Source organism: Puntigrus tetrazona, chromosome 8 (assembly GCF_018831695.1).
Source record: "Puntigrus tetrazona isolate hp1 chromosome 8, ASM1883169v1, whole genome shotgun sequence".
Lineage (NCBI taxonomy): Eukaryota > Metazoa > Chordata > Actinopteri > Cypriniformes > Cyprinidae > Puntigrus > Puntigrus tetrazona.
The window spans coordinates 16,472,163-16,491,462 of record NC_056706.1 but is presented as its reverse complement, the minus strand read 5'-3'; the positions used below and the strand labels follow the sequence as shown (position 1 = coordinate 16,491,462).

The window sequence follows — 19,300 nt, the reverse complement described above, 5'->3', positions numbered from 1 at the left end:
CAGCTTTATCACACATGCTGAGGTTCTCATGGTAACTTGACTTGCTGGACATTTTGCTTATAGGTCACGTAAAAACACTCTCTAAACACTATTATATGTGATAAATACCAATAACAAAAAGAGACGTTACGACAGTTTTGAGCGGTAAGCAACTCACATTTATTTTACAATGCACTTTGTGAGCGTCTGCCTGCATGTTTACATTCCTGTAAAGACAGTCATACGCAAGATACAAAAAAGGAACAACGTCAAACGAGTGACTAAATGATGCTTTGTAACATTGTTCACAGATCGGACATCATATCGTGTGGAGCCATCGTGTAAAAGCCGAAATGAACTTGTGACTCTTGAATACAAACGTCTTTTTTTGTTAATAAAATATATCTTAAGTGCACTTAAGTGCAGGATTTTATTTAACTCCACAGTGTCAGTCGGATCTCCCAAGGCACGAGGTACCCAATGTTACATATTGTATTATTACAAAACATTATTCAACCGTGCAAAATTTATTCACCTGCATTAGATTAATAAAGAGATGGAAAATTACCTCTGGTTGCTGTAGGGAAGCGGCAAAGCAATGTCAAAAAGGAAAGTCTTCGACAATAGATCAGTGCCACCTTCTACACAATTCACCAGTAATAAACTGAAGAGCAGTATTCAGCAGGATATTTTACATTTCAGTCAAAACCACTTTTCTCCCCCCAAAGGCACAGTGATGTTAAAGGGATACAAGTTCAGCTGAAGGTAACTAATCGGTGTACACTCCAATGAGGATGACGATGAGAAGAACGATGCTGCACACGACTCCACAAATGGCAACATAGAGCAATTTCTATGACAGAAAAAAACAACAACAAAAGAAAATATACGCTATGTATGAAATGAATCACTTTTTTGTGCAGCTGGTTAGAAGCAAATAAACGGACATTGATTAGAACATACGGAAATCTTTCTTTGAAACCATTAAACACATTTCTCCTGAAAAAGCTGTCAACATGTAACTGGGTTATATTGGAGACAAAGTGATAGATAGTGAAAGATGAAATAGTTAGTGATTGGGCACTGGGTGTTACCTTGGAAACCATGCCTAGGAAGGATTGGCTGCGTTAGAGCTGGAGGAGGCGGAGTTAGTATTGGTTTTAACAGACAGACCCACAGATAAGCCAACAATGAGTGTGACCACAGCGAGCACCACCAAAACAATAAGAGCAAGAATAATGTATTTCTGTGCAAGATAAAAAGAAGTTGTTACAATGATGGCATTTTTTTTTCAAGTAATGGTAGCATTTTAAAATGATATGGAATATTCTTTAGCTTGTAGCACATAGCACACTGTGAAAGGATAAAGCTGAGCGTGCACATAAAATATATATTTATTTATTTAATTAAGGCCTGTATTATTTCTAGTGTTGTCAAACAATTAATCGTGATTAATCACATCTAAAATAAATGTTTTTGTTTACACTATGTATATTTAATGAATACAAAAATGCATGAATTTAAGAAAAATGTTGTTCATATTAAATATATTTACATATAATATTAAATATAAGAATATGTATATATGTATATACACCCACACTGTGTGTGTTTGTTTGTCAGTACATAAATATCACAGTACACATGCATAGTAAGCCCTCTATGGTTAGTAACAAGTCAGCCAGAACCAAAAACATTTAACAGAGGACCATATTGAGCCTCTTTTTGTGGCCTTTATTCCAGTAATTTTCAGCAAGATTTTTTAATTAACAAAATGCATGCAGCCTAACTGCTAGCAGTATTATATTGTGTCTTCTGAAACATCTGTATGGTTTTCCCCTTACCCTGCGTGCCTGTGTCTGGTACCTCACAGCTTTCTTGGTCTCCACTTTAGCTTGGCCGACGTACTCTACCGCATTGTTTACATTCTTTTCAATGTTGTCAATCATCTCACCCTGTACAACATAAATGAGCGAGTTCACGAACGAATGTTGTGTGGGGCAACTATTAAGTGAACAAATGATCACTGATTACTGCACCTGGGTCTCAACAAGCATGGCCATGTCCACAAACATGTCATGAAGCTCTTTGATGCTAGACTCCAGCTGCAAGATGTCTTTATGTCGGGACTCGATCTCGTTAAGGGCCTGACGAGTTATCTGAGAGTCGGAGATGATCTGGAAACACAGGAAATCTTTTAGCAGACTCCAGAATCTTAAAAACAGTGACAACACAGCATTAAACAAAGCAGCATATCGCCCCAAAATTAGACAACTGTGCTAAAAGCGCTTTTTCTCATGTTTTTAAAAACCTAAAGCACTGTCTTTCTTCTAAAAACACGGTGAAGAACTGAATTTCATTTATTTAAAAAAAATAGGAAATCATGTTGACCACTTCATGATACTTTTTGGTGTCCTTTTTAAAGTCTTCATTTTGTACCCTACTTTTCAAAAGTTTTATTTCAGTCACTTAAAATAAATTAATAATTTTATCCAGCAAAAATGAACTTATTTCAAAAACAATCAAAAATCTTATTGACTCTTATTAAAGTAAAATTGTGTATTGTTCATTTTCTCCACTGCGTATTCCATATTAGAAATATGAGAGGAGATGATAACAAAATGATTAGTTTTAGCTGAGGCTGAGCAATCCCTTTCAAGTTTAAACAGATAATTATGGAAAGTGCAAAGAAACAGCCAGCAGAGGGTGCTAATTGTTGAAAAATGGGCCGCTCTTATGTCATGTCACCTCCAGAAACACAAGAAAGCCGGCTCTGAATGAGAGCTGCAGTATTTTAATAATTCCTCCAGTAAGTTTGGAAATAATCATTTTAAGAAGCAAACTCACATCGGAGGTGAAAATAGAAGGGTTTCCGGTCTCCAGCATCTCCTCCAATTCCTCATTAGTTGTTAATCTTCCAGCTACAAGATTCAGAGTGTAATAAATTAGTGAAACGCTCTTCTCACAAACCGGCCGATCCTGTTAAGGCTATTATCTGTTTGATAAATGGCTGTGTGTGTGTGTGAATTTGTCAAGGGTAAACTTGAAATGATGACCAGCAATTGCTAATAGGACAGTCCATTTGTATAAATGTTTGGCTTTGTGTCATGGAACAGTGTACCGTGAACTTGTAAGTGCGTGTGGTCATGCTAAGCATGCCTTGGGGACTATATTGATTCAGCTGGGAAAATGAGATGGAACAATACAATGGCTGAAATCATCGATGTAAAGGCCGCTGGAAAAACACACAGACACGCTCATATAATATGACCCCTGAGCAACGGCCAGCGCTATACTTCTACTATAAATCCTACCGTACACATAAAATATATCATCGTACATGTGAAAAGTTTCAACAAATGTTTCCTAACAAATCACACAACTTTTCATGGAAATTGGTTTCAAATGCAAAGTTGGGGTAACTGGGTCTTTATGCAAATCACATCAGTCACATGACCGATGACTCATTACATTATCCTATCACATGACATTCAGCTCCTGGCCCACTGTGCAGAGGTACAGCGGGATCTCTGGAGCCCTGTTGCCCAGGTAACACTCGCCTTAGAGTCTCCGGTGACAGCCCGCCCAGTTTCATGTGTCGTAAAGCACAGAAAGTACCTCATTAATCCTCTCACACTGGGACTACTTCTCTCACACACCCACACACAGAGAGAGAGAGAGTCTATGCTACATGTCTGACCACAAGTTACTCTGGTAACTTGTGGATAAGTGGACGAAAATATTTGTTTTCCTTATCGAACAATTCAACAATAAAAAAAATATATTTATATTATAAATGTAATATATTACATTTAAGTGTTGATAAATGATAAAGTATTAAATTATTAATAAGTTTTAATTTTAAGTACGTTTTTTTTAATGACGGGAAAGGTAATCTAATATGAATAAGACATTTTTAAAATCTCTATGTTTGGCGTGAGAACTGATACAGAAAACAAATACGGTTGTGCTTGTAAGTTTACATATCCCCTTGCAGAATCTGCAAAATGATAATAGTTGAAACAAAATAAGAGAGATCATAAAAATTGCATGTTATTTTATTTTATTTAGTACTGTCCTGAATAAGCCATTTCCCATTGTCCTCATTTGTAAGTTGCTTTGGCTAAAGGCATCTGCTAAATGACTAAACATAAGTGAACCCCTTTCACAAAATACAAAAACAGTTATGGATCAGAGTACTAAGATTCAAGGGTATGTAAACCTTTGAATGGGGTCGTTTTGGGGTGTGGAGTATATGTAAACCTCTGTTGTGTGAAATGGCTTTTTCAGGACAGTACTATATAAAAAAATAACATGCAATTTTCATTTTGTTTCCATCATTAATATTTTGCACATTCTGCAAGGGGTATGTAAACTGATGAGCACAACTCTACAGGTGCACCTAAATAATTTTATATTGTGAAAAACAATTATTTTGTAAAAAGTGAAACTTTATATACATTTTAGATTTATTACATCTAAAGTAAAACATCTTAAAAGTTTTTTTGTTTTAATTTTGATGATTAGAGCTTACAGCTTTTAAGAGTCAAAGTCTTGTATCTCAAAATGTAAGAATATTTATATTTGAGTTTCATTAAGTGACCATCCCTACAATAGAAATTCTGGGTATCTCTTTGATGCCACAATAATGGAGAAAACTGCTAGCTTGACAGAAGACAATCACTGACATCCTCCACAAAGAGATTCAACTACAGAAGGTCACTACTGAAAGTGGCCGTCCTAAGAGTGCCGTATCAAAGCATATTAAATGCAAAGTTTATTGAAAAGTGTTTTTAAGCAGAATACTGTCAAACACTTGGAAGAGCTTCACCAAAAGTGGACTGAAGCTTGAGTCAGTGAGTCTCCCCGCTCAGACGTATTCAGGAAAAGGGCTACCAAAACAACACCAGAAGCATCTTAACTGAGCTAAGGAAAAAATATCTGGAATGTCACTCAATGGTCCAAGGTCCTCTTTTCAGAATAAAGTAATTTTATATTTCATTTGGAAATCAAGGTCCTGACTCCGGAGAAAGACTGGAGAGTCACAGAACCCAAGCTGCTTGAAGTCCAGACTGAGGTTTCTGAAGTTGGTGATGGTTCAGGGTGCTCTGATGTCTGCTAGTGTTCACAGGCTGATCGCTTCCATGCCACTCCTCACTGATGCTGGAGTTTGTGCTAAAGGAGCCCCGACTAAGTGTTGGGTGCACAAATGAACATACTTTGAAGAAGCTGAACTTTTCTGTTTTGCAAATGCCCTTTTAGATTTTTTTGGAAATATTCTAATATTCTGAGAAACTGAATTTTGACTTTAATGAGCCGTACGCTCTAATCATCAAACATAAAACATTTTTTTTATGTTTTACTTTACATGTAATGAATCTAAAATATGAAAGTTTCACTTTTTGAAATAAAGTTACAAAAAAGTCATTCATCCCTAGCAAAAATAGTTCTCAGAGTAAGTGGGTCTTTCATTAATATATACATGCACAATCCTTTTAAACAAAAAAATAAACGATCCTTTTAAGGTGGAAATTAGTCAGCTGTTAATGCAGCTTGAGATACGTACATATGTGCTAGTGTATGTATAAAGATTACCATGTGTGACTTACTGATCTCCAGCTGTCTCTGAATCCTGCTTTTGCTTTTCTCTCTGAAGGACATTTGGGCTTCATTATACTGCGTCATGACCTCCACGAACTTGCGCGACAAGTTAGTATGCTTAAAAAAAAAAAATTACAATAAGCACAATAAATCAATTTTGGATTAAATTGATCATACTGGATGATTGGATGAAAAGAAGAGACAAAGATTTCACACCTGTGTTTTCTGAATGCGTGCATCCACAGAGGCTTGATTCATCTGTTCATCTGAAGGTAGATTCTGTTGCATTGCTAAATAGCAATTAGATGAGAACTTAATTAATTTTCTTGTCCAAGTGCACTGGTGCTCTTATCTTCGATATCCTCAGCATAAGAACATATAATACCCTCAAACACATCCTCAAGCAGAACATGCAACTCACATTTGAGGCTGGTCCGGACAAAATTGGCATGTTTCTTGATTTCCACTGTGAGTTGTTCTAGCTCTTCTTTTGTCCCTGGAAGGAAAAATTTACAAAGAGAAATTAATAATATTATTCAGCAAGGACGCATTAAGCTGATGAAAAGCGATAATAAAGTTCATGTCACAAAAGATTGCATGTTAAATGTTCTTTTGAACTCTCTATTCATCAAAAAAAACACAAAACATTAATTTCCAAAACATTAAGTGGCACAACGTCTAACATTCATTTTAGAAATAAATGTTTCCTGAACAGCGATTCAACAGAGGCTTCTTCCTGTTATTTCAGGGCCTGATGTTCACTTGATTTACAACTCAACAAAAGACTCCAAATAAACCATCAGCTATCAAAACATTTTAGATTTTTTTTTTATTACAGAAAACCGTTTCAGAAGAATTGTGCTCCTGTAGAGACCTTTTACATTACGATGTGTCATGTTGGAGAAATATTGTGGTGTTATGTGAAAATATAAAATGCAGGCAGGTATATGAAAGCAAAGAGGCTCTGTTGACCTGAGAATAAAAAGCACCTCCATTAGCTCAGTCGTCAAACAGATCATTCATTTGTACTATCAACTTGAGAAGTAGAAGAAAAGTCTTTATCTCAATCTCACATTCCTGCCTGCATGTCCTATACATGCCCTGCAAGTAACAGCAAAACTAACCCACCACTGAAAACTAAGAATGTGATGGGAAAACTATAATTCCCTGCATGCCCAAACTTGACTCCCTATGGTAACTTTTAAGAGGTCTCTTAATTCGAATATAATAAAAACGAGCAGACACCAATAACACCAACTAGATATTGCAAATTGTTTCAAGTGAAACGGTGTGTGTGTGGGTGTGTATGTGTACAATGCATGTGAAAAATGTTTTCCCTAAAGCATTTTTCTGGGTGCTCCAGTGGTGTACTTGTATACGGTGATGTGATGTGATTTTCCAACAGAGGAAGCCATGGTCTTGTGCGGTTATAAGGCTGTGTGCTGCTGGGCATAGAGTTAGAAAACCGTTTCTCTCTGTTCATGTCCAAACCCTGAGTATCAGTTGTTTTATGTGTGTGTGTGTGTGTGTGTGTGTGTGTGAATGACAGAAAGTTTAAATGTCCGCTCAAATACAACAGGAAGATGACGCAAAGCCACTGTAGTCCATTACATAACAAAACAAAAGAGGTTGAAAGCTAAAATGAAGCGAGTAATTTGGATACATTTACAAATCAAATAACAATGAGTATAAACTAGCTGTGGTGTCATTTTAACCCAAATACACAATTAAGAAAGTAAAACATAGCTAAAATTGGACTTATAATGAGTTTAAAATATATGTTAAATAAGACTTAGTTTAAGAGTTTAAGAGAGTACTCACTAACTCACTTTCAACCATATTTTTTCGGTCTGGTTAACGTCAACTTTTTGGTCATCCACATTTCTCAAAATATCCTCATTTGTGACAAACGAAACAAACTCATACAGGTTTGGTACAACTTGACAGTGAGTACATTTCTTTTTAGGAGGTCCATTAAGCACAATGTGAAAGTCTTTCGCCATATACTAAGGGACAGCTTACAAAGAGCAAACCTGGAGTTAAGAGTTCATACACCACTTTAACCTGCACCACCTTGTCACTTTGCTCAGATTTCACAGTCAGTTTTCAAAGGTGACTTACTCTCATCAGGGTTTGGAGCCGAAAGAATCACACTATGTTTTTTCTTCACCTCATTCACTAGGGAGGAGATTTTGTTGATGACACCTCTGACCTCCTCCACCTGAAATAAAGTAGAGTTCAGAAACATATTATTCTTTCTTAGTTTTACATTAGTGTGCTCTTATACATGAAATACTAGAGATGGATGTTACAACATGTTTTTTTTTTTGTTTTTTTTAAATGAATGCATAATTTAAATAATCAGGACAAAAGCTAAATAAAAAACATTAATGTTACTGTCAATAAATATTATAGACAAAATAATAATTATATATATATATATATATATATATAATATTAAAATAGAATAAAGTTAAAAAAACAAACACAAATATCACACGAAATATTATTTGGCAGTCAGCTAAAATAAAACAAGTTAAAATAGGTTCCTAAATCAAAAATATATTTAATAAAAAAATTACTAAGACTAAAAATAATAAGTGTAAACAAAAATACTAAACACGTGTAGATTTACATTGAGACAGTTGTTGGTAATGAACATACATTACCAATGTTTCAAATAATTATCAGATTTTCAAAATAAAATTAATCGGTCACAATGCTTGCCCCTATGGACGCCCATCACCAAAATATTGTGTACCTTTCTGAAAAAATCCTGCATGAAGCCATCTCTCTCCATGGACACAGTGACACCCCCATCTTCACTGGCACTCAGTCTGCCCTAAAACAAGACACAAAGATACAGCTTCTTCAACCATGAACTGATAGGAGCATGGCAAGTAACTTAGACACAAACAGTAAAGACCGTTATTGCCAAATGTGTGTTCTGGAAGTAAAAACGCCGATATCAATATATTATTAAGTTCGTTCAGTTGGTTTGGTTTATTATTAATCAATCACTTGCCCCATTCAAATCGGCTAGTCGGTCCCTCATGACAATGCCGTCAAAATGTCGATTATCTTCTGTCGATTGTACACGTCCCTTGCGGTCCGTGCGCGTTAAAGTCCATTGCACGTCCTGAGCAGACCGCGACAAACTAATGTATGTTTGAGAAAGTACATTAATTCACCTGTGGCCTTCGAAACTTATCGATAAAGGCTTTAACGTTGAAAGAGGCTTCCAGCTATGAAGCGCCGTGTGTCTGTTTGGTTGCCATCCTCTAATTCACCGTCCTGTCACCAGCTGACGGCTCTCTTCTTTGAAAACAGTGGGCGCAGCTACACTAAACAGCGCGGTAGTAACCATAGAAACGGCATGGCGTCGTCAGATTATTATTTTGTTTTTCTGTATCTCTTTATTTGATGTGTGTTTCTATTAAATGTCCATTACAGTTGTTGTCGTTGTCATTATTGAAGTATAAAATCTATTTCCTTGCGACGTAGCGTATTGAAAACGTTGTCACGTGATGTCTGTTACTTTTTTCAACGCTCTACTGAAGGGACCAATCAAAATCATTTTCATTCACCAATTAAGCTGCAGTCTTCTTTAAGCATTCATGTAATTTACACGGGTATAAATAACTTATGTCAAGGGACACCACTTTCATTTTTTAAAAAAAAAAACTATTTTAACATTATTGTGTGCATAAACAATGTCCTAAGGTTTCAATGCGACTGAATGAAGGATTCGGATTTCTGAGCCTTCGTGCGCCACCTAGAGTTTTTATTTGACAAACATCCATTAGTGCTATTAATTAGCGAATCGAGGTAAACCGTTTTTATTTTTGACTAAATTAAGAACCAAGCCATGTTAACTTAAATTTTTATTATTCCAGCATCAATGCACAATCCTGATGTATTTCTTGAAACCACAATCCTAAATTACTGCTTTTGTTTTGCTATAATCGATTAAATGTACAAAATAAAGCTAACAGAGCTACGTGATAAGCAGCATGAACATTTAATTTTCTGAGAAACAAGAAAATCATACATGCAAATGATAGAGTATATAACAGATATAACCATTCATATTTTATACTGGAAACCAGAAAATAACTTTGCTTTATTAATACATAACTCTTAATTGTTTACTTAATTCTAGTAACAACAAGGGCCTCTAAACAAATTCCAATAAATCTGCAATTTGTACCAGTGCAATCAGTTTACACACAAAACATACATGTCCTTTATCTTTACAAGACACCAGCACAAGAACAAACTGAAATAGTTATGACCATACAAACAGAAAATTGTACCTGCTTCTCTCTGAAAACACAATACCAAGAAATATAAAACTTTCTTCTGACAGTGTACATTTCTACAACTCGAGTTGAAAAATAAATCAAAATGGCCCTATTATTCAGAGACCCTGCAACTTATAATTGGAAAGCAGGTTACAGGTAATACAAGAAGTCATCAAGGTTCATGTTTGGCTCCTTGTGAATGCTTTGACCCACCAGGAAGGCCAGCTTGTGGGCGTACTGACATGGTGCTGGCACTCGGACAATACCCTTAAGATAAAAAAAGAACATGTAAGATGGCACATATTATTATAGACTATTAAGAGTAGTGTGATGCTGACATTGGTTATTACCTGCCAGTTGTAGTACATGTGGCAGAGTTTGTAGGTGAGTCTCTGCATGTGATCAGGTTTTAGGCCGCTATTGTCAAACACCACGTTGTAGTGAGTAGGTGCGACACAACCAAAACGCACAGCCTGACTCACTATGAAGAAATCGTACCTGAGTGAAAGCACATATAGTACATGTGAGCTGGAATTATTTGACAAATAGAAAATGGCTAAAATTGAGGTGAGGTTGATTCATTTTTAATTTGAAAGATTTTACTTAATCTTTCCTTCCTGCAGCAGGGGAGGCCAGAGAGAAACTACAAGAGTTTACACAATTAAATTGTTGATACAATTTGTGCAACTAAAACAGCAATAACCAGAAGAAAAAGATATTAAGCACAATGTAAGAACATTCTCGGAATTCACTTGGACTACATATTATGAATCAAGTAAACTTTGCCTTAATTGTACAGTAATGAACACTTAACATTAATTCATGGTTTTCAGATTACAAACTGCATTTTTACTTTGAAACATGCACTGCTCATCTAAAACCATAGCCTTTTATTAAGTTTAATCACACTAGGCTGTACCTTGATCCTAGTTTTTCTGTCTCTTAGATTCAAAACACTTTAAAATTATGTTCAAGTCAAGATTTCATTTAAGACATTTTATGTGCTTAAATTTGTTGACAACTGAAGACAAAACGTTTTATGTTTTCTTTAAAGCCCCATTTGGAGCCCGTGATTTATGGATAGAGACCAAGTACTCTGTATGTACCACTCTGGACGCGTGACTTCACTGTCAATGACTGTCCCAGGAGGAGGGTTGGCAATTTTGCCATCAATCCGGGCAAAGAACCTGGAGCTGATGCGCTTTTTCACCACCACCACCGACAGCTTGGGCCTGTATGAAAAATATAAGTATGATTGCAACCAAGGGAATTCAACATCCTCAAAGACTAAACGTGTCAACACGAAGTGTGGCTCACTCGTAATCTTGTCCCATGGTCTTGATGGACTGCATGATCTGAGGGACTTCGTAGTCCACCACGCTCTGCAGCATGCCGTCTCCAACTCCATCTCGGTACACAATGATGCGGGAAGGCAGAGAATTGTTGTACTTCAGATAGGCTTTCAGGGCAGCTGAAAAGACAAATAACTTCAGTAATGAGTGCTGCTGTAAAAACGCAATTTTGTAGGTCATTTGTCTGCATTAAGATAAACGTCCTAAGGTTTCAATTAGGAATACAATACCATTTTTTCAGAACCGATTCTGATACCAGCAATTTTTTTTTATATATGTAGAATTTCTTTACTTTTCTGTGTTAATCTACTACATATAGACAACTTTAATAATATATATATATATATATATATATATATATATATATATATATATATATATATTGATATTGACAAAAATATTATATAAACAATTTTTTTTTCAGCAGTGAAAGATACTAGAAACATCACAGGTGCACAATCATTTTATAAAATGTAGTGAAACCTTTTAAGAAATAAGTGGAGGACTAAATCTGATAAAATGTTACATGTTGCTCTTTGTATTATTGTAAAATACATACATACATACATTCAATACATTCATGAAAAAAACAAGTAAATACATTTATAAGTATATAGGCCTACTATAAAATTAGAAGTTCTTTTACATGTATAGCACAGTAATGAAGGCAGCAACATGTGGTAGATAGAACAGAACCAAAAAAAAAAGACTATTAATAATCTTTCACTGCGCAGAGAAGTGTTATAATACAAAAGGCTCCAATTCAGACCGGCAACAAAGTGCTTATGTGCATCTCATGCACAGAATAACGCGTTTGAAAGAACACTAGAGTTACAGCGCTATCCCAGTCCGCATACAAACCTTCAAAGGGGAACCTATACTGATGAGTAGTGTATTACATCTTTGCAATGCTATATCGAGCATCTCTTGACAACTTAAAATGTCTTACCGAGTGCTCTTTAAGAGTTTAATCATTTTGACTGTAGTAACCGAACGCGACTCAGTTTTAAATACTGAATGGAGGATGACAGACAGCCGCAGCTGAGAGAAGTTTTGTGAATTTGAATTTAATGACTTAAAATATTCATCTGTACCTCACACTGAACTATGGAACAACTTCAGAACACTTATGGTGCTTTATTATGTTTTTGTGCTTTTTGTGGGCCTCCACAGTGAAACAATAGTATACACACAATATTGAATTTGGATCAGTCTCATCTGATTGATACCCAATCCACAAAAAATTACGATCTCAGACCGATACCTATCGTGAGTAAGGGATCGATGCATCCCTAGTTTCAATGTGACTGAATGGAGGACTCTGATCTCTGAGCCTTCAAGCACCACCTGCAGTAACTCTTTAACAATTTTTCAGTGGCTTTTGAATCATTCCGGACAAGAACACTTATTTTAAAGCAACTAATAACAGATCATCTGAAGCATAACATTGATTAACAGTTTATACAATCTGAAGCTTAATATAATAACCAAAAGTAAAAAGCTAAAGTCAGCTAAAGTTACTTAGGCTATTATAAAGTAAGCACTATTAAGCTTCCAACACTTTTTTAATGTATATTTAAAATCTACAGGCTGGAAAGTTGTAAAAGCACACTAGTGAATTATACGTAAATACATTTTTTTTTTAACATTTCACACCTTGCAATGACCCTTTCAGTGCATCAATGATCTCCTGACCACGGTTCTGCAAGACGCACTTGGAAAACCACCTAAAAAGGTAACATTATACAACAATTATGCCCAACCACACAATCTGAGTCTCTAAAATATTACCATGTAGTAATTGTAGTACTATTCATGACAATAACTTTTTTGTATTATTGCTTAACCAGTCCAACATAACATTGAGCACAAACTTTAAATGCATCTGGTATAACAGTGCTATTTTTCAATTATATTACCTGGACATGCCCTGGTTTAAACTGGCCACCAGCGCTCCGATAGATCTCTTCCCAGCAGCAGTATCGTGGTAGCAGTCTATGCCCACAATCATCAGCTGACGGAGCTGAAAAACAAAGCTTCTTCGAGAAATCTGACATTTGACAAAAGCCAGCAGGACAGTTATCACTTGAGTCTTACTGGGATTTCAACACTCCACAGCTCTCCACCCATTTTGCAGTTCATCTGCAAAGCTATCTTGGTGGCCACAGTCATAAGTGCTTGAGGTTTGCTGATGGTGCGAGATACCACACACTGACTAGGAGTAGGGCAATCCACACACAGGTACTTCTTCACACAGTCATACTTGTCCTTTCGATTGGTAGGCAGGATCACCACCACCTATGAAAGACGTAGCAGCAGAAACGTCTCCCAGAAAGCTCTGTACACGCAAACCATCCACACATATGATCGACAGACTCACCATCTGTGTGTCACGTGTTACGTTTTGTTGCAGGGCTCTCAGGAGAGACTCCTGACGATCATCATACTCAATCCTGCTTCGGAAGGAATAATTATTAACATGAAACTGAAATGCGAAGTTTTTAACTCTCGAGTTGCACACAACTCACATGATGGCCCTCTGCATGCGGATACCCATGGGCCCAGACACTTTATTCAGAGTATGAAGCAGAGATTGGGCAACATCTGTATTTCGCCGCGTGTAGAACATCAACCAGTTGTCCAGAGACATGCAGCTAATCAGAGGAAGACCTCTCATCTCTTTAGTCCAGTCTGCTGTCCACGGGTTATACTCGTACTAAAGGATTAAAATGAAAATTAACAAGCCTGTTGTATTATGAATGGCTGCTGGGATGTAAAGTCATCTCTCTTACAGCTCTGCCTCCCTGGATGATCCTCTCAGAGGGCAGAACTCTTCCACTCAGCCTCAACAGTCGATTCTCAAAACTCAGGCCCCAAGTAGTCAATTCATTCTGCACGTCTGCATTTCTAAAGGAAAGAAGAGTGGACGAGAGAGCTGATAAAATATATTACCACCAAATTTAAGCAGTACATCAATAGCTTGCGTAGAATCTGTACCTGTTGATGTTGGAGACCAAGCGGTTTATTCTGCTCTCTCTTTGTTCAGGACTCAGCCTTGTGTGCGAGGCAAGATCCTTCATGATGTTGAAATCAGCACGCATCTTGTCTGTCAGACCTTCACAGGAAACAAATACAGTACATGCACATCAGAGTTGTTTACAAACAAAGACTAACAACATGAACTAATTTTACTCCATAGTGTTCCCTATTAACTTAAACATTACCTATATGCTGCTGTATTCATAGAGGCTAAAAACTACATATACCACTGTCCATCAACTTGCAAATTAAGAGCCAAGATCACATACTAATTAGCCTCATGGGATAGTAAAACACTGGCACTTCAGAATCCCATCAGACATAGCAGGTCATCCAGGTATTTTCCATTTGCAGTTTTTATGAACACACATACTGATTTTCACCTACTATATGACTTTCTATATATGGCTGTTTTCATGTCTTCAGTTGCTCTTCACTATGTAACACTACATGTATAAAAAAGTATGATTCCCTCAGCATGCCCCACCCCAGTTTGATATTCGAAAGAAATCATCAAAAAATACATAACATTACAGAAAACCACAATCTTTAAGTATTTTTAAACAGGACTTACCTGTGAGGTAGCAAAACTCTGGGACAAGCATGGCAGGTCCTGGTGGAGGCCGACCTGATGGTCCCAGTCTCTTCACGTGACTAACCAGAAGAACCTGGTTGCCATCTGTTATGTCCAGACCATATTGCTGGAGAGGAGGCAAACAGTGTGATCGTACAATTCCGCAACCAGTGTCAAAATAATTCCCTGTATCATAAAGTTACCGTTTTGAAGTAATGTTTGAAGGAGATCTCCGTGTCTCCCTTTTTAAACGTGTTATTGGGTGTATGATCCCATGCAATGTCATCAATCCTGTACGTCTTGTTATTGTACCTATAAGCGATCATTTGTTACACAGTTACTTGTTACTTCACAATTCCCATACATTGAACTACATTTACAGATCTGAAAGCTTTTAAAGCTTGTGCTAAAAATAAATGTGCACTCCTTTTACTTAGTCAGAATGATCAGGCCCACAAGCTCCTTTGTGCAGGCTTCAGGGAAGCGCTGGTCTCCACACTGCTGTCTCAGACTATACATGAAGTCAAGGACAGTCTCACTGCGCAGAACCTTGTGACTCACGTCGGTGCACAGCATGATGCTGGACTCGTACTGAAGAATGGTGGTCACAAATCCAGGCCAAATTGTGAGCCTGCAAAACAGATTAAGACAGGCTCCAATGTTCAATCACTGTCCAACAGAATGTAAATAACACACAATACATTAATTTTTAAAACCTGTGCTGAGGGATGTTGAAAGGATCATCGGGGTTGTAGTAATGACGTCCAATCTGCTGCATGTTTAGTATTCTCAGAATTCTACAAAACAAGGATGTTAATTAATTACCTTGTAAATACCACCATATCAAACAGCGCGCTATCTGTGTTTACCTCCTGAAGAGGATGTTATAAAACTGCAAGCAAACAGGAGACGATGGCGGGAGCTCATTGGTCAGCGTAACTGTGATCTCAACCTTCTCACCATTTCTAGTCTCACTGCACAGGACCGTCTCCTACAGACAACGCAATTTATTATCGAAAACCAAATCAAATCCACACTCCAAAGCCTCACTTATAGAGACAAACATATATTACAGAGGAACTGAAAACATACAGTATTGTGCAGTTTGTTAGGGAGGAAGAGAATGGCTCCATCAAAAGTGTGTGCTTTGCCCAGAGTCTCCTCGTGCTGGAAAAGCAAAGCCGATCGCACACGTCGGGACTCCATAGGTGGCTTGAAGTCCACGTGGTACTGATACAAAGCCCACAGAGGTCTTGAAAGAAGACGCATGAAATTGGCCGTTAGCTCAATGGCAGTGCCTGAAACCCCTGTGGTTACAGGAAGAGTGTAGGAAAGTTTAGGGTCAAAAGACATATGTATATATAAAACAATATTTAAAAGAAGTCTCTAACGCTTACCAAGGCTGTATTTAATTGCTGCCATAAAAACTAACTTAAAAACTTTTTTTATTGTAATACGATCTTCAATCATTCAGAAATTATTAAAAAGAGCTGATATGGTGCAAAAAAAAAAGGTTCTGCAGGACTATTTGATTTATGTAAAATTGACAAAGAACATTGGTCTTTGAACACTGAATTGTAATCACAGATTTCAATCAAGAAGCCAGTGCCTCTACCCAGCCAAAACAATCACAAAAGATCAAAAATCAAGTCTTGCTTATTAAATATGGCATTACCCGTTTTGGAATCTTTCACATGTTCCATAAGCTGGCGAGTGTGGACACCAGAATCATGAAAATCTCTCCTACGGCCGCCTCTTTCCCCGATCTTTACCTGCTGAAAGCCTGCAGAAATCTGCATCATCGCTACAGGGAGAAAATAAGCAAAAGAGTGAGAAACGGGATGAGGGAATATCATCAGAGCATGCGCGCAACACTATTCCCCCTTGCCGCTCTAAAGCACTTACCTTCTTCAGACATGGCTCCAGGAGCAGGTTTCTGCCTCCCTCTCCCCACCAGCTGTCCTTCAGGTGGAGTGGGCATAACGGGCTTTGCAGCTTGTTTTGATATAGATGGTTGCTGCAGATGAATTAGAAAGTCATGTATTTATTTCAATAAAGATTTATTTTATTACTCTAACATACATGTAACTCACCGCGCCAGGAGCAGCAGGCTCCTGACCGCGACCTCTGCCTCTGGATCTCGCTCTTGCTCGTCCGGTCATGTTGGTGCTTCTCAAACGCCTCGGCCTACGTCAATCCAAAAATACTGTACACAAGTTAAGGTTATCATTCAATCATTCTACGGTTTGGTGCACAACGGCCACGTTTTCAGTATACTTTTTATTTAGCCTTTTTTCAGTTTTTCTTTTGTGGTAAACAAAACTACGTTTGACAGATAGCCTCAACTTTCATCGAGTGCTGTGTACTATGTTGCATAGGCACAATGTAAGCATGTCTACAATATTTCATGTAGGAGAAACAAATCAGGCGCACCAGAATGAGGAAAGTTTTTCTTTTTTTTTACTTTAAAGTTATTTCATGGCTGAGAAATTCAGCTGAGAGACAAATGCTTAATGCAATCTGACAATGACTTATATAACGTTATATGAACATTTATACAATGTCTGAGATCGCACTATATGCAGTTAAACATGACTGACTCACGTTTTTCCACTTGTATAGCGCGCAGCGAACACGTGAGAGTTATTCAAATTCTATTAATTATAGAAGTAAAATATTAAACCCGATTTAAACATTTTTCATACAATAAAATGTGTGCTCTTCTAAAACCCGTTTTCCTTCTATATTAAAAACGTTTTACGAATTTTCTGACAAGTGCGCACTTGACACGTGCAAAAGACGAACGATAGGTCTAACACAATAATTCATATTGCTACAGTGAGACTTTTTATAAACAATATTAAACCAGATTACTTACAACCATATTAAATCGCCAAATACGACATTTATGAATTGCGTCCGTTACTGATAATAAGCACGTGTTTGGCGCAGCAGGCCCTGGAGACAAAATTATAAAATTCTGTCTGCTAAGATAAAAACAAGTTTAAAAACGTATTTGAATGTTTGAAAATCTTTATAAATCTGTCTGAAATACTCAAGGAAAGTGCTGTGTAATCGCGTAACGCTACATGGCAGAGTTAATTGGCCAACAGTCAACAAAAATATACACTTAATTTTTGTGGTTTAATGTATTTTACACCATATTTCCATTGTTTATAACATAAGAAACCATTTCACAATTGTCAGGAGCAACAAAATGACTAATTATAGTTGTATGAAGTCAATCGACCAACTCTTACCCTCTTCTCGACAAGCGCCGAAGGACAATCAATTAACTCCCGGCCGGCCGTTACCCCGATTTCTTCTGTATCCCTCCGCTGCTAAATATTTTTATCATCTAATGTGGTTCCTATTTTTCATAATATTTCATTCCATGCCGTCTTTTCAAGCCACAATTGCTTATTTTGTTAGAAAATCTTGTTGAAAGTGGAATGGACAAAGGTTGTTGAGGAAACTAGTTTTTGTCGGAAGGATACGAAACTACCTTTACGGGGATCGCCTGGTCATGTTGACTTGCGTTATAATGATGATAGATGTTCACCACCAGATGGCGCTCAAATACACAAAACGCAAACGATTGCTCCAGTCTTCACAGAGGGAAAGACACGTTTGAAGTCAGGGGAATAACGATGAATGCTGCTTACAATCATTTCTGAGATGTCCTTAAAATATGGGGAGGTTCAGTAACAAACTTTCTAATATAAGTTCCCTATCAGAAGTGCAAAATTTGAAGATTTGAAGACAATTTTAATGTATCAGGCTATTATACACTGAGAGTTAACAGAGTTAATGGTCACTGTACTACAGTTGTAACATTCAGGCTCTTCACCCAACAGATTTATGTAGACAGGCCTACAAAAAGTACTAACAACTACTTTGCCATTACAATAACAATTTGCAATACTCCCTTCATATAAAATATTTATGGAAGGCTTGATGTCACAATCTAAGTCCTCTTATTTTAATACGCTGCTGTCTGCTTCTCATCAAGATGTGAGCAGCTTGTCATGCTCCTGCAGCGCTAATGTCTGTGTGCATCATCCATCTTTTGTTTTGATATAAGCATGATCAAAAAAAAAAAATTGGGATGCACAAAAATAGACTTTGACACAAATACTGAATGTAGTATATATATAATTTCTGCAACCTTCAAAAAATGTCCCAACATTTCCTAGAACAGATCTGCTGTTTATCAATCGACACGTTTTTTTTGCTTTATTTGCTTGATGCTGCTTTGTGAGACATACGACTCGTGATTAATAAATGTAGGTGACATAAACGCACATTTGGACACATTTAGGCTTTTGGATGGAAAATTGTGTTCCATGTTCAAAGCCGTTTCTTACTGTATATGCTCTGTCACTTTTATATATATGCAATATGTATGCAAATAAATAAAAAAAATTAATCTTTATTCATCAACAAAGATG

The 19,300-nt window shown here is 37.0% G+C and overlaps 2 protein-coding genes across 4 annotated transcripts; both read right to left on the bottom strand.

The window, feature by feature from the left end:
• Nucleotides 1-135: 135 nt before the first annotated feature.
• stx2b (syntaxin 2b) lies at nt 136-8,903 on the bottom strand. 2 transcript variants are annotated; one of them, XM_043246990.1, is made up of 11 exons: nt 8,606-8,903; nt 8,342-8,422; nt 7,702-7,801; nt 6,002-6,076; nt 5,797-5,870; nt 5,589-5,697; nt 2,827-2,900; nt 2,019-2,156; nt 1,824-1,934; nt 1,074-1,225; nt 136-832 (listed from the first exon to the last, which is right to left on the bottom strand). In XM_043246990.1, exons 1-10 carry the CDS (start codon nt 8,633-8,635, stop codon nt 1,088-1,090), a joined length of 930 nt encoding a protein of 309 aa, XP_043102925.1. In that variant the 5' UTR covers nt 8,636-8,903; the 3' UTR covers nt 136-832; nt 1,074-1,087. The 2 variants fall into 2 exon arrangements, with proteins under 2 accessions (XP_043102925.1, XP_043102926.1); XM_043246991.1 differs by lacking the exon at nt 1,074-1,225 and having other exon boundaries at nt 8,606-8,901.
• Nucleotides 8,904-9,446: 543 nt separating this feature from the next.
• piwil1 (piwi-like RNA-mediated gene silencing 1) lies at nt 9,447-18,201 on the bottom strand. Of its 2 annotated transcripts, XM_043246278.1 has the most exons (21): nt 18,110-18,201; nt 16,943-17,055; nt 16,755-16,866; nt 16,525-16,653; nt 15,942-16,156; nt 15,719-15,840; nt 15,566-15,646; nt 15,283-15,480; nt 15,053-15,161; nt 14,850-14,976; nt 14,234-14,351; nt 14,029-14,143; nt 13,765-13,952; nt 13,617-13,689; nt 13,334-13,534; nt 13,156-13,259; nt 12,893-12,963; nt 11,202-11,355; nt 10,991-11,116; nt 10,235-10,382; nt 9,447-10,151 (listed from the first exon to the last, which is right to left on the bottom strand). In XM_043246278.1, the coding sequence occupies exons 2-21, from the start codon at nt 17,009-17,011 to the stop codon at nt 10,035-10,037; spliced, it is 2,577 nt and encodes an 858-aa protein (XP_043102213.1). In that variant the 5' UTR covers nt 17,012-17,055; nt 18,110-18,201; the 3' UTR covers nt 9,447-10,034. The 2 variants fall into 2 exon arrangements, with proteins under 2 accessions (XP_043102213.1, XP_043102214.1); XM_043246279.1 differs by lacking the exons at nt 16,755-16,866; nt 16,943-17,055; nt 18,110-18,201 and having other exon boundaries at nt 15,942-16,101; nt 16,525-16,631.
• Between the last annotated feature and the right edge of the window lie 1,099 nt (nt 18,202-19,300).

What these genes read in the sequence shown, in the direction of transcription:
- stx2b (XM_043246990.1), bottom strand. Translation starts at nt 8,635, where the DNA reads ATGAGGGACCGACTAGCCGATTTGAATGGG. An exon ending in GACTAGCCGATTTGAATGGG is followed by an intron (nt 8,423 to 8,605) that starts GCAAGTGATTGA and finishes GTCTTGTTTTAG; the next exon opens with GGCAGACTGAGTGCCAGTGA. An exon ending in ACCAGACACAGGCACGCAGG is followed by an intron (nt 1,226 to 1,823) that starts GTAAGGGGAAAA and finishes TATCTTGCACAG; the next exon opens with AAATACATTATTCTTGCTCT.
- piwil1 (XM_043246278.1), bottom strand. Translation starts at nt 17,011, where the DNA reads ATGACCGGACGAGCAAGAGCGAGATCCAGAGGCAGAGGTCGCGGTCAG. An exon ending in AGCCTGCTGCTCCTGGCGCG is followed by an intron (nt 16,867 to 16,942) that starts GTGAGTTACATG and finishes ATTCATCTGCAG; the next exon opens with CAACCATCTATATCAAAACA. An exon ending in CGCATGCAGAGGGCCATCAT is followed by an intron (nt 13,690 to 13,764) that starts GTGAGTTGTGTG and finishes CTTCCGAAGCAG; the next exon opens with GATTGAGTATGATGATCGTC.